The sequence below is a fragment of the Anoplopoma fimbria genome, chromosome 9 (genome assembly GCF_027596085.1).
Source record: "Anoplopoma fimbria isolate UVic2021 breed Golden Eagle Sablefish chromosome 9, Afim_UVic_2022, whole genome shotgun sequence".
In the NCBI taxonomy this organism is placed as follows: domain Eukaryota; kingdom Metazoa; phylum Chordata; class Actinopteri; order Perciformes; family Anoplopomatidae; genus Anoplopoma; species Anoplopoma fimbria.
This window is the reverse complement of record NC_072457.1, coordinates 2,405,332-2,420,359: the sequence shown is the minus strand read 5'-3', so window position 1 is coordinate 2,420,359 and position 15,028 is coordinate 2,405,332. Positions and strand designations below refer to the sequence as shown.

The following is a 15,028-nucleotide window of genomic DNA, read 5'->3' as shown; positions in this document are numbered from 1 at the left end:
GTCCATTAAACCGGCCCTTAATGCTACATTCAAAGAAAAGAGTGATAAAGTTAAAATGCTTCAGTTCTTGTCCTGATATACGTTTTCCCATTTTACGTTCTTTAATCCATGCCAACAGTTTAAAGTTGCAGCAAATCATAAATCTTCAACCTTTACTGAATGGATATGATGTCATAATAAAGACCGGACTGGATTAGATATGACTGGATATGAGATAATGATAGGATTTGATTTGAAAAGCATGCAAAGTCTCTGAAAATCCTCCATTAAAAACATTATTAACCGTTTTAATTTGGTTACCCATTGTTTACCAAATGAAATCCAGATTGTGTGGTTTGTCTGACGCATAGTGGAGAAAAATGTGCACAATTTAAAATATGTGATCATATATTATTAGTGATTATTAGTTACGTACTGACACAGATATGATAGTCCTCGGAAAAAAAACCAATCACATTAACAGACATTTGAAATTGAGAATGGTGACCTGCAAAGTGAATGATAAAGGAATAGTTCCATATTTTGGGAAGAATGCTTCACTTTTCTTGCCAACAGTTAGATGAGAAGATTTTTTTTTTCTTTCAGACACAGAATCCCCCTTTTTTGTATTTTTCTCAATGTACTTACAAAGAAATATAATTAAGTGCAAAGCGCCACGACAACAAAGCCGGTCAAATTATGATATACAATAAATATGAAGCCACCCGCCTGCAGCTGGTTAGCTTAGTTTAGCACAAAGACTGAGAATGGGGGGAAACAGCTAGCCTCTCTCCAAAAGGTAACAAAATCTGTCTACCAGCACCTCTAAAGCTCACTGACTGACATGTTATATCTTGTTTCTATAATCCGTACGGAAACAAAAGACACCGTCTGAGGTTCTGAGGAAGGTGGAGTTTGTTACCTTTGTTACAGACAGTAAAGTCGTTTCAATCTTCTCAGCAAGAAAGCAGGTCGGCATAATTCCCAAATCTTAAAACTATTCTTTAAATTCATGATGTTCTAATTTAAAGAGCTGCACAAAAACTCACCGAATGGAAAAATGACCTCAATAAACATGACGGTTACAACCCGAAGAGAAACATCTGCTACAACTTGGCCTTTGATTGGTCGAAATATTTCTGATGATGTCACTTTTGCAGGTAACATTTTCACCTTGAAGAGAGTGAGGTCTCCCCTGTCACATGGCAGCGAGGTTGACAAAGAAAGACAAAAACCTACTGCTGTTAATATTCAAGTGGTCACATGTACCAAATATCCAGTCGGTTTAGGGAGCCAAATAAAAAAACATTTTTGTTTTTAATGTACAAACGGTATGTAGGTGTTTTTATTTATTTTAGTTTAATTATTTTAATTCATTTATTTTATTTTATAAAAAAATCATATCAAATTTAGTCTTATTTTGTATTGTTAATTTGCTGTTGATTCCAATCGTATCTTGAAAATCAATAAAATTTGATTACAAAAAAACATACAAAAGAAATTTCCCATAAATGTATTTCCAACATTTTTTTGTACAAAAAAAAAAATAGGACTGAATACTTTTCAGTATCTTTGTATTGTTGACTCAGATACCTTACATACTTTTCTTATTGATTGGCAGAAACAAAACTTTTTATTTTTCAAACCAAACAACATAATAAGTAACACCTGTGCTTTTCCTACCACACAAGTCATAAATCTGCGCTGTTAAAAAGGAATATTGTGAAAATTCTAACTACTGTGTGCACTGAACAGGGAACTAAAAAAAGTGTTTTAAAACTGAAAGGGAATATTTATGAAAAATCTGTTTTTGTCAAAAAAAAGACACTCACTGAAGAAAAGATTATGCAAAAAAGACATGTACGGTTTGATTCCTTTTTTAGTGTTTGTATTAAACAGCCCTTCCTGCAGCAGTTAAATTAAAGGGTCCTGGGTGATGAATGGGGGAGGATGGGGGAGGTTAGGTTGGGTACCCATTGCCTCCCTCATGTGGGCAGATGAGCAGCGTGGAGTCCAGGTCCAGGCGGAAGGCCGGGTACAGCGGCTGAGTGAACGGGCAGCTGAAGGTGTGCAGCAGCACCACGGAGTCCGACACGCTGTAGAAGGACAGCGCTCCTTTCTGCCGCTCCAGGAACACGCCGATCCGGGGGCAAGGCGGCGCCGCCACCGTGGTCTTGCGGTTGTCGTGCCAGGCGGCGTACCCGGCGTGCGTGCACCGGAGCCGCCACGAGTTCTCGTTGCGCCCCAGCAGGCAGGGTTTGCCTCCGCCTTTGCGTCCGATGCCCCGGTAGGTGACGCCGATGTCGACCCAGCCGCCGCCCCTCCACTCCACCTCCCAGTAGCTGGCGCCGCCGAACTGGCCCTCCCTGCACAGGACCTGGGCCACGGAATCGAAGCGCTGGTGGTGGGGGAGGTAGGACTGGGGCTCCTCGCCACAGTGGGCTCCCTGGGGCCCCTCCAGGAGAACCAGAGTAGGGTGGGCTGTGTCCGGGTCCAAGGAAAGACGACATGAAACTAGAGGAGAGGAAACCAAAAGAGAAGGAGCACATTTAGATTTTACGGCCCCAAAGAAAAAAACATAATTCTGCAGGATTAAGAAGTTCTTTAAAGTTCTGAGTGGAACAAAATAGAAGCCATGCAGGGATTTTTTGCAATTGCATAATGAAAACAATATTATCTGCAACCCAAAGAAATTAAACCAGTGTCACAACTCTGTAGCTTCTCTGACAGATGGATATTTTGCAGTATTTACTGGTTCCAGCATCTCAGATTTTAAAATGAGTTGCTTTTTGATGATCTTGTAATCATTGTAAATTGGATATCTGGACAATTGCAAGAGAAGCAATTTAAAGAAGTAGCTTTGGGAACTAGAAATTGTCATTAGTGACGTGGCCCTAGGGTCAAAACTGAATTATTTAACATCTACTGGATGGATTTCCATTGAATTTCATGTTCCCCAGAGGATGAATCCCACTGACCTTGGTCGATCCTCTGACTATTCCACCATGAGGTTGACAGTTTTGTTTATTCGTGAAAAATTTCAACAACAATGAAATGGATCGTTGTGAAATTTGGCGTTTTGTTTGTTTGTTTGAGTTTGATTTGTGTCTTTTTGTGGTTGTTTAGTGTCAATTTGTGGTTATTTTGCGTCTCTTTGAAGTCATTTTGAATCTCTTTATAGTAGCTTTGTGTCTATTTAAGGTTGTTTTGTGTCTCTTTGTGGTAGTTTTGAGTCTCGTGGTCATTTTGAGTCTCTTCCTGGTTAGTATTTGTCTCTTTGAATGCATCCCAAATCTCTTAAATTGCATCCATCTTTCCCTCTCTTGTGTCTTTTTCTCTTGTCTCTTCAACCCCAATCGAAGGGACGAAAGGAAGACTTGGGATGCAACGTTCGAGTGTCATGGCCTCTGACACTTTGGGCCCCTGAACCTGTGTCCGGTAGGCTCCTTCAGTAATCCATCCATGGTTGGTACAAATGAGACACATAACCTTAATCCTTCTCTGAACTAGTTCATTATTAATGCCTAACAAGGTGATGTTAAGCTGTCATCCTGTCCGCTGGCTTGTTTCTGTCGGGACAAGGGGGGGCGGCTTTAAAGGACGGACCTGGATGTCATAAATACAGTATGATACCCATCCATCATTGATGAGGATCCAGACTCTCAGATTTCTCGAGATTTCTAATTATGTTGTGAACTCGAAGCACCGAGAGAAGAAAGAGAAAAGGATGGAAAAGAAGGGAGGGGTGTCACAGAGTGTCAAAGAAAGAAAGGAGGAGCAAAATGGGGAATTGTCTGAATGGATGCATCAGAGGGAGAGAATGGAAATGATGAACAGAGGAAGGAGAAGGAAAGAAATCTGATGAAGAGGTGGAGAGAACTTACACCTGAGGAAAGCCGCCCTCATCCTCTGATCGGCCGGCTGCAGAGACAAAGAGGACAGCGGGAACGACACCGGCACTGCTGACGAGACAGAAAGAGACAGAAAAACTTGTATTTTATACTTTTGGAACGGAATAAATAGCTTTAAAAGATACCAGAAGATAAAAAATAGAGCATTAGTGAGAGGGAAATTATGAAAAATACATGCAAAATGTGTATGATGGGCGAAAAAAGGAAGGAACCATCCCAGTAACATTTAGAGAACCCACACAGAGAGAAATATGGGAAATGATGAGTCCATAAATCCAGAATAACACCTCGTTAACAAACAAACCTCACCTAGCATGTAGCATTAGCACCAAACAATAAAGCCACTAAATGTAGAGTAGTTTTGTCCCATAGTGGCTTTATTATTTAAAGGAGTAGTTCGGCATTTTGGGAAATATGCTTATTAACTCTTTGAATAAGCTTGTTTACCAAAAGTGCCAAACTTTTCCTTTCAAAGTTGATAGATTTGATTAGTTGGCCTGCTGGTTAGTTTGGAAACTCAGCTGTTTTTGTATGAGTTAAAGGGTCAGTTCACCAAAAATAAAAAAATAAACCCTAACATTTTCTCCACTTACCCCCTGAGTTTTGTTGCCCTGCAGATAGTCTTGGGTGTATTTGATGCGGTTTGGAGTTCTCCGCACTGAGATATCCACCACCTCCCCAAATACAACGGATTAAAATGTTTTTTTCATATATTCTTTAAAAAAAAAAACTACAACATTACAAGAAAACAATGTCCAAGTTAGTCTGGAAAATCCATCCACAAACGTAGCTGTGGACAGTTTTCTTTGTCATTGAAACACTTCCATAGAATATGTTTTGTAGTATGAGGTACTTCTCTATAGTCTGTGTATTACTAAAGTACATCAATGTACTGCTGTGGATGTATTTTAGACACCTAAACGAATCAATATCAGTGTAATATTACGCTTTATTTAGAATATTTCACCTCTTTCTGTTGCTGTCAGACAAACCTTTCTGACGGGTAACTGAAGCTTCAATCTATTCTCTCTTCAAAGTCACCAGACTCCATTAACAAAAACACTCATTTGACCTCACAGAACACAGGAGTTGCTGCACACAGGAGAAGTTTGCCCTCAGGGATTTCTGCAAACCCAAACCATAATCTATCCCTTAACCCAAACATGCAGGTTTGTTGCCTAAACTTAAGGAGATTTATGGCTAGCAAACCCCTCCCATGTGCGTCTACGGCTGCCTCCATTGGTTAGTTTGTTTGTGTTATTGTGTGGATTTGGTTAATCCCAACTCAGCCTTTAAAACACAAAAAACACACAATAACACAAATAAACTAACCGATAGAAGCAGCAAGTCAACCAGCAATGTCTGTATACTGCAAAGTAAAATGACTGTTTTTGTCAATGGAGTCTGGTGACTACTACTACTCTCTAAATCTACTGTAGTAATACACTGACTATGGAGAAGTACCTCATAAAACCCCACTTTAAAACATCCAAACTGTCCCTTTAAATAGTTGGCCTGAGTCTGATTGCTTCCAATTAAACTGAACTGATTAGGACAGAAGCGGTTCTGGATGTGATCCAGACCGGGTTGTATCAGCCGTCGTCCGGTTCTTTCTTCAGCGTGAATAATTAACACGTCCACTGTCCCTCGCAGTGTTAGATGTCATGTCAAAACCTTCAGCCGGGTAGAAATGGGTCACCTCAGACCTGACACTGTCACAGAGTGTGTGTGTGTGTGTGTGTGTGTGTGTGTGTGTGTGTGTGTGTGTGTGTGTGTGTGTGTGTGTGTGTATCACGTTTCCGATGCTTACCTTTTACACACTCTCCACCATACACGTAGTTTTCATTAACTGGAAGAAAAACACATTCAATCTACGGCGTCCTCACTGAAACTTCACATTATTTATGATGTATTCTAAAACTTTTAAAAACAGTAAAGTATCTGCATGAGTATTAAGTATATATTTATGTGTATTCTGCGTTACCTGCGCGGCTAATCTTGTCCACCTCCTCCCTGCAGACCTCCTCTATGCGGCTGCGGAGGTGGCACAGCGCTCTCTGGGCGCCGCCGAACCCCTCCGTGGGCACGCTGAGGGCTCGGGAGTGCCGACCGGCAGTGAGAGGGACGCATAGCAGGGGAGCCGCCTGAGAGAGAGAGAGAGAGTGGAAAATACCATCTGGTGTATAGCATCCTCAGCATCGCCCTCCCTCCCTCCCTCCTTTCGTAATTCCTTGTACAATTGAATTTGAAAATAGGAGCCGTCTTTCTTTCCACTGGTCACTGCTGACTCATTCTCTCCTCTCATCCATTCTTTCCCCCTTTCATCCTTCATCTACAGGCTAATCTCTCGGGTAGAGTGCACTTGATGTGACTTCTTGTGGCCTCCGGGATGCATTAGAGGGAATATCAAATGCAAGAATTGCTAATGTGCAGTGATGGAAGAAGGATGTGTAAAAAGCATCCTTTACTTTGAGTGAGATATTGGAGGATTCAATCTGACCTGCATTCTCTCTCCTGTCCACCAGGGGGCGACTCCTCTGGTTGTATAGAAGTCTATGAGAAAATGACTCTACTTCTCTCTTGATTTATTCCCTCAGTAAACATTGTAAACATGAGTTTATGGTCTCAATCTCTAGTTTCAAGTCTTCTTCAATACAGCATGATGTTCATTTAGTAAATGATGCTCCATTTAGAGTCAAACAGACCATAAAGTCAATCACATACCTTGTGAGTACCACTGGACTAAAAGACACCCTTATAAGTCGGCTGTTCATTTTCTACGGCAAGCACTATTTGTTTGAAGCATGTTTTCCACTATCCGAAATAAGCATCGTAAATATACCTTGCTGACCAAGCTAGCTAGCACTAGCCTTAGCTGCTAACGGTACCTGGCTCAGCTGGGCCTCGCTCCTCTAGCTCCAACCCTCTCCTCCAAATATCCTCACTTCTGGCTCCAAAAAAACAAAGATGGCAACGGGCCAAACCTAGACACCGTTTATTTTATGAGCTTATCATATGTTAAATTTTAATTTGAGTTACTAGTAACTGTAGCTGCCTTCTTACAGTAAAAAGTACATAATGTCCCTCTGAAATGTAGCGAGGTAGAGGTATAATTAAGCATCAAATGGTTATTTTCAACTACTGCTGTTAGCCTGATGCTAGATGATAGCTTCATCAGTTTACAGATTGGTTTGCCCATTTCCACTCCATCCTCCCATCTATTCTCGTCCGTGGGCCTAAACCTCTGTCTCCTCCCTCACCTGTAGGAAATGGGCGTTGTCCTCCGTTTGCAGGAGCTGGTTGATCTCCTCGTCTCTCCTCCTCAGCTCCTCCAGGTCTTTCTCCAGCACCTCGATGTCTCGTTCGGCCCTCCCGACCACCGCCCGCTCCTTGGCCTCCAGCCGCGCTCGAACCTACGGCACACGAAGACACGTCAAGTCCTAATTCAAAGTGCCTAACACTGCCAGCATGGGTGTAGATAACTGCAAACCGGCTCCGCTCATTTTTTAAAAAGATGTAATAACTACAATAAGTGGTACTATCATAACATATACTGCCCTCCAAGGCTACTTTAGCTACTTCACAAAGTACTAATGGTACTTCTTGCTTAGATAATCTCTGCCTTTTCTAGTATCACACCCCGGCTCCTCACCTCTGCCTTGGTTTTCTCCAGACGGAGAGCCATGTCTGCAAACAGAGCTTCACTGTCCTCCAAGACAGCCGAGGCTGACACCTGAAACACACGGACAGAAGAAAACAGGAGTTATCAGAGAAGAACGAAGTAAAACTGTCACTTTGTAAGAAAATGTGAATCTTTAAAGTGGCAATAGAAAGTTGTTTGCTGCTAAATGTTGATTGCCAGGATGATGAAGGTTCCATTTACGGCACAAAAGGTAGTGCGTCAACCATTGCACAAAAAAAAGAGGATAGTAGCTTCCACCAGTTACAAAAGAGCATCATTGCATTTACAATCCCCAGTAGCGGAAATGGTGAATGTTGGAATTCAATCCAAAATGCATGTGTCCCGTTTTCTTTTCCAACAAAAGTATCACGATAGAAAATCATATGAGGTGATACGGTCATTTGCATAGTTGACATTATTACACATTTATTTGCATAAATATTTTGCATACAATATAATATATTTCATTATACTTCTTGCAATTTGCCAGACGCCAACAATAATACCACGTTGGAATGCTGGGGTTTGCAACTTTAATGGCATCCTCGTCTTCCAAATAAAAACGCCAAACAATAAAGGACATTTTCTATCAACCGATACTTGGTTTTACATTCAAAAAGATGTTTTTTAATAATAGAAAATCAGATTAGATTGAGCGAGTAAAGTTGTCATTTAATTGTAACTTTAACATCCAACCTTTGTTTCAAAACAGGCCTGTTTTTAGCACATTTTTTCAGAAAATCCAATGGTTTTCGATATGGTTTATTTAATTAAGAGGCTGGAGAATGTTATCAACCTATAAATAAACAATAACAATTTAGTTAGTCTACATTTTACATCTTCATTTTCATTGGAGAGGGCTTTCTTTCAAATCATTACACAAGTGAGTAAAGCTAAAACATTACATTAATGTTTACTGAGATTTTCGTCACAGCAACAATATAGACCACAGAGAAGGATAACAGTCTAGATTCTGCCTAATTGTATTGCTAGCAGACGTGAAAACTTTCAGAAAATGCATTAAGACCATCCCAGGACAATATACATCCCTACAGAAAACAAACAATAAACGTCAAGCAGCTGTGGTCGGGAATAATCCTCCGCCACCTGAGCAGAGGACGAGATACCAAACCATCATCTGATAAGAGGCCGAATCAGTCTGATGTTTTAGGGAGCTAATTAAGTGGTCTTCCAGGAAGACGGAAGAAGAAGCAGCCACTGATGGCGATGGTGCTGAGGGAAGGGAGGAGAAAAAGACTTTCCTGGAAGACTCAAGGAGTGGCATGGAGACTGGAACTTAAATTAGCTTTGCAGTGGAAACTGATACAACAGTGTCAGTGGGTCTGAGAGAAAGAAAAGAGTGTGTGAGCCTGAAGTTACAGAGAAGGATGTGAGTGTGTGTGTGTGTGTGTTGTTTAAATGTCAAGTAACGTCTATTAATAACCCTTTATCTCACGGGCTCTACATAGCACATACCATACTACACTACTGTATGGATTCCATCATGCGTGGGCTGCATGAGTTAGCTCGGTGTTGACGTCACAATCATTGATCGATCGCTGGGAGAAAAATACTACTAATGCAGTTGGAGAGATAATGGTTGCATACTGTTAGTTATTCATATTCTAAGTAATAATAACGATGATAATAACTTGATTTAAACTATTTGAAAGTGAGAACTCCAGCTGGAAGCAGGAACGCTTAACATTGGCTTTGTGTTTACACCGTTGAATGTGAACTTTTGAAATTAAAATCAAGCCTCCATCTGCATTAATTACCCGTCTTGGTCATGTTTTCTTTGCAGCATTAGGTCAACCTACGCAACACTTTTAGAACGAGCTATTTAAAATAAACAGACTGTATATAAGAAGTGGACGTAGTCATTGTTTGAAACCCAATGGTTTGTGTTATGAAGCCTCTATTTCGGCGTCTTGGAATATGGCCGTCGCCATCTTTTTTTGGAACCGATAAACAGAAGTTACTGTATTTTGAATGTGGAGGAGTGACGTAGAGACGCCGTATACGTCTCTGGTGTCGACCTGTCAATCAGTGTGTAGCCCCGCCCTAAAGCATCCCCTGCTTTATGGTCTGTTTGACTCTAAATGGAGCATCATTTACTAAATGAACATCATGCTGTATTGAAGAAGACTTGAAACTAGAGATTGAGACCATAAACTCATGTTTACAATGTTTACTGAGGGAATAAATCAAGAGAGAAGTAGAGTCATTTTCTCATAGACTTCTATACAACCAGAGGAGTCGCCCCCTGATGGACACTAGAGAGAATGCAGCTTTAAGAAACTTCCACATTGACTTCACTCGACAGAACCGGTTTATACAAACACTATAGGAGTAAAGAAACTCTAAACAGCGACAGAGGCATGGTTAGCTGTTTCATGCAGTCTTTAGGAGGTGAATTGTTGGATAAGAGCGGCCACAGTAGTATATTCCACGTATTGTACACTTGGAACTCACAATTTTGCCTTGAATGTGTATTTAGTGTGTGCGTATGTGTGAGTGTATCACCTTGAGGGACTCCAGGCTTTGTTGAAACTCCTCCAGCTCTCTCACTCCGCTCCGTGTCCTCCCTTGAACCCTCCTCTGAGACTCCTGGAGCTGAAGCTGATAAACAATTATCAGACAATTAAAACATTCAGGCAAATGATAAAAGATAATTAAACACGTGATTTTTTTAACGATGGAAATAGTTAACGAGTGATCTGATTCATACACTTACAATAAAACTAAAGATGAGTAACTTTAGCCTTTGTCGTGACTTGAAAACCGCTAATGAATAAAAGACTTTGTGTCGGGTTAGGTAAAGATTTACCGAAGGCAAGTAGATAAAAAAACAACAACATTAACATTGAACCCTGGAACTTTGTTTCTGGTTGTCAGTTCCTGAAAAAAGTCTGATTTGACAAAATGGCAGATGAATTAAATCAAACACAAAGTTATTAAATTAGAAAAGATTGTTTTAAATTAAATTAAATCTAATTAATTTGTTGGTCATGGTCAGTTTCTTAAAATAATTAAGTTTGGGTTGACATGGATTATTAAAAAACAGGGTTAGCAGTGAGAACCTATCGTTTAAAATGTTTCATTTTGGTATCTGGAGATCCTCTGGTAGACATTTACTGTGAAGTTACAGTAGAATACAGTAATCCTACTGCAGTACACTGTTAAATCACAGTAATATACTGCCACTGTATACAGCTGTGTTTTCACCATCATTTACTGAGAAATGTTACAGAACCTGACCATGAAAACAATGCAATTAGTAGCCAGTCATTTACTGTGAATATTCAGTCAAATACTATACAGATTTAGTTATCTTTTTCTCCAAATGTAAAGAGTTTTGGAGAATTTTCTCTAAATAAAAATGGCATAAGAAATGTGTTTAGATAAGATAAGATAATCCTTTATTAGTCCCGCAGCGGGGACATTTACAGGATTACAGACAGAAAAACTATTATAGCTATAAATTGTGTATTTTATTGCACATGTGTCATGTGGTCTGCTGGGAGCAGAGTTGGTTGTGCAACCTGTTTAGAGTAAGAACTAAAAGTATGTCTAAAATATTGTAATAAAAGCTGAGAAATCATATCTCTGTGTCCTACCTTCTCTAAATATTGTAATAAAAGACTAAGAAATGAAATATGTCTAAATATTGTAATAAATGACTAAAAATGAAAGTATGTCTGAAATATTGTAATAAATGACATAAGAAATTAAATATGTCTATATTGTCTAAAATATATTGTAATAAAAGCTGAGAAATCATATCTCTAAAATATTGTAAATAAAATAAAAATGACATAAGAAATGAAAGTATGTCTAAAATATTGTAATAAAAGCTGAGAAATGAAAGTATGTCTAAAATATTGTAATAAAAGCTGAGAAATGAAATATGTCTAAAATATTGTAATAAAAGCTGAGAAATGAAAGTATGTCTAAAATATTGTAATAAAAGCTGAATCCCCATCATATCTCTGTGTCCTACCTTCTCTAAATAAAATAAAAATGACATAAGAAATGAAATATGTCTAAAATATTGTAATAAAAGCTGAGAAATGAAAGTATGTCTAAAATATTGTAATAAAAGCAGAATCCCCATCATATCTCTGTGTCCTACCTTCTCTAAATAAAATAAAAATGACATAAGAAATGAAATATGTCTAAAATATTGTAATAAAAGCTGAGAAATGAAAGTATGTCTAAAATATTGTAATAAAAGACATAAGAAATGAAATATGTCTAAAATATTGTAATAAAAGCAGAGAAATGAAATATGTCTAAAATATTGTAATAAAAGCTGAGAAATGAAAATATGTCTAAAATATTGTAATAAATGACATAAGAAATGAAAGTATGTCTAAAATATTGTAATAAAAGCTGAATCCCCATCATATCTCTGTGTCCTACCTTCTCTAAATAAAATAAAAATGACATAAGAAATGTAATATACAATAAATAAAAATATGTCTAAAATACTGTAATAAAAGACATAAGAAATGAAAATATGTCTAAAATACTGTAATAAAAGATGAGAAATTAAATATGTCTAAAATATTGTAATAAAATGCTGAAGAAATGAAAATATGTCTAAAATACTGTAATAAAAGCTGAGAAATGAAATATGTCTAAAATATTGTAATAAATGACATAAGAAATGTGTTTAGAGTAAGAAATGAAAGTATGTCTAAAATATTGTAATAAAAACAGAATCCCCATCATATCTCTGTGTCCTACCTTCTCTAAATAAAATAAAAATGACATAAGAAATGAAATATGTCTAAAATATTGTAATAAATGACATAAGAAATGAAATATGTCTAAAATACTGTAATAAAAGCTGAGTCCCCATCATATAAGTCTGTGTCCTACCTTCTAAATAAAATAAAAATGACATAAGAAATTAAAGTATGTCTAAAATATTGTAATAAAAGCATAAAATCTAAAATAAATAAATGACATAAGAAATGAAATATGTCTAAACTATTGTAATAAAAGACATAAGAAATGAAATATGTCTAAAATATTGTAATAAAAGACATAAGAAATGAAAATATGTCTAACATACTGTAATAAAGCAGAGTCCCCGTCACATAATAAACGTGTTTCCCCATCACTCCTCTGTGTCTACCTGTCTCCTGGCTCTAAAAGCAGAGTCCCCATCATCTCCTCTCTACCTGTCTCCTGGCTCTCTGGTCCCCGTTGTGCAGCTCCTCCCGGTCGGCCTCGCACAGCAGACAGTCCCCTCCGCTCCTCCACACCTCCGCCGCGGCCTCCTCCTCCTCCGTCTCCCCTCCGGCGGGCTCCAGTCCCAGGCGGTGCTGAGCGCACAGCCGCTCGGCCAGGCTCTCCACCGCGGCCACCAGCTTGTGCCGCCGCAGAGTACCGACCTCCCGGTGCGGCAGTCCGTGGAGCTCGCAGAAGGACGCCAGGCACACCAGGCACGACTTGACCGCCCGCAGGGTGCTCTCCGGCGGGCAGAAGTCGCACGGCACCTCGCCGGCTCCACCGTGGAACAGCTCCGGTGCCAAGCGTGCGGAATTACGCATGAGTTTCCCGACGACCTCGGCCAGCACCGTGTTCCTGCGGAGCACCGGCCGAGGGCTGAAGGGCTCCCGGCACTGCGGGCAGCTGAAGCGGCCCTGGTCCTCCTGGTCCCAGTGGAGGTTGATGCACAGCAGGCAGTAGGTGTGTCCGCAGGGGGTGGACACCGGGTCCCGCAGGAGCTCCAGGCACACCGGGCAGCGGAACTGGCTCTCCGTCACAGAGATGTTGGCCTGGGCCATGGTGTGGGGTGGACTCCCGGTCCGACCTGTTGGTGGTGGTGATGATGAGATGAGAGGGACTGACTCTTCTTGTTGTGAAGAAGGAGCGTGACGCGAAGACAGGAGCAGCCCTTCCGCGGTGTCATCAGCGCGTCATTGGAGAGCTTCACCCTGACTTCCGTGTTCCAGACCTGAGGGAGGTTTTAAAGGCGTCCAAATTAAGATAATAAAATAAAATAAAATAAAAATAAAATAAAATAAAATAAAATAAAATAAAATAAAATAAAATAAAAATAAAATAAAATAAAATAAAATAAAATAAAATAATATAATATAAAATAAAATAAAATAAAATAAAATAAAATAAAATAAGATAAATAATACAAGATCATATAAGATAATATAATATAATGAGGTCTGAACTTAAAATGTCATTTTTATTTTATTTTTTTAATTTTCTTAAACTTAAATTTTTATTTTAACTTTAGTCCTCTTAAAATTTATTATTATTTGTCATTTTCATTGTGATGTTATATTCCTTTAATGATCCCCATGGGGGAAATTCAAGATAAATTTAAATATATAATATATATATATAATAAAATATATTGTGTTTTAAATAAAATGTCTCAATAAAGTTATTGAATTTAAAAAAAAAAAAATAAAATAAAATAAAATAAAATAAATAAAATAAAATAAAATAAAATAAAATAAAATGCAATGCGCGGTGATAAAACCTAAAATCAAATTCTAAAATAAAATAAAATAAAATAATAAAACCTCCTCTAATATGCTAAAATAGGAGGTTGAAATAAAATAAAATCCACCACGGTACCGGTACCGTGAAAAACACCGGTAATCCGGCACACCGGTATACAGGAGGATGAGCCGTCCAGTGAAACATCCGTGAAAACATCATGACATTACGTCCCTGCACCGCTACTGTGACAAACACGAAACATTAAATAAAGATAATAAAACATTAAATAAAGATAATAAAAAATTAAATAAATAAAACTATTAAATAAAAAATATAAAACATTAAATAAAGATAAAATATAATATAAGATGAGATAATATAATATAATATATAATATAATATAATATAATATAAGATATATATATATAATATAAGATGAGATAATATAATATAATATAATATAATATAATATAATATAATATAATATAATATAATATAATATAATATAATATATAATATAATATAATATAATATAATATAATATAATATAATATAATATAATATAATATAATAAGATGATAATATAATATATATAATATAAGATGAGATAATATAATATAATATAATAAGATAAATATAATATAATATAATATAATATAATATAATATAAATATAATATAATATATATAATACGATATAATATAATATGAGATGAGATAATATAAGATAAGATAAGGTAATATAATATAATAAAATAAAATATAATATAATATAATATAAGATAATATAAGATAAAATAAGATAAGATAATATAAGATAATATAATAAAGATCATATAAGATAATATAATATAAGATGAGGTCTGAACTTAAAATGTCATTTTTATTTTATTTTTTTATTTTTCTTAAACTTATTTGCTTTTTATTTTAACTTTAGTCCTCTTATTTTTTTTATTATTATTTGTCATTTTCATTGT

The 15,028-nt window shown here is 37.4% G+C and overlaps 1 protein-coding gene across 4 annotated transcripts; it reads right to left on the bottom strand.

The window, feature by feature from the left end:
• Nucleotides 1-1,498: 1,498 nt before the first annotated feature.
• LOC129096172 (E3 ubiquitin/ISG15 ligase TRIM25-like) lies at nt 1,499-13,398 on the bottom strand. 4 transcript variants are annotated; one of them, XM_054604861.1, is made up of 9 exons: nt 12,765-13,398; nt 10,099-10,194; nt 7,543-7,623; nt 7,151-7,303; nt 5,875-6,034; nt 5,701-5,739; nt 4,484-4,564; nt 3,864-3,941; nt 1,499-2,493 (listed from the first exon to the last, which is right to left on the bottom strand). In XM_054604861.1, the coding sequence occupies exons 1-9, from the start codon at nt 13,371-13,373 to the stop codon at nt 1,940-1,942; spliced, it is 1,851 nt and encodes a 616-aa protein (XP_054460836.1). In that variant the 5' UTR covers nt 13,374-13,398; the 3' UTR covers nt 1,499-1,939. The 4 variants fall into 4 exon arrangements, with proteins under 4 accessions (XP_054460836.1, XP_054460837.1, XP_054460838.1 ...); XM_054604862.1 differs by having other exon boundaries at nt 3,864-3,938; XM_054604863.1 differs by lacking the exon at nt 4,484-4,564.
• Between the last annotated feature and the right edge of the window lie 1,630 nt (nt 13,399-15,028).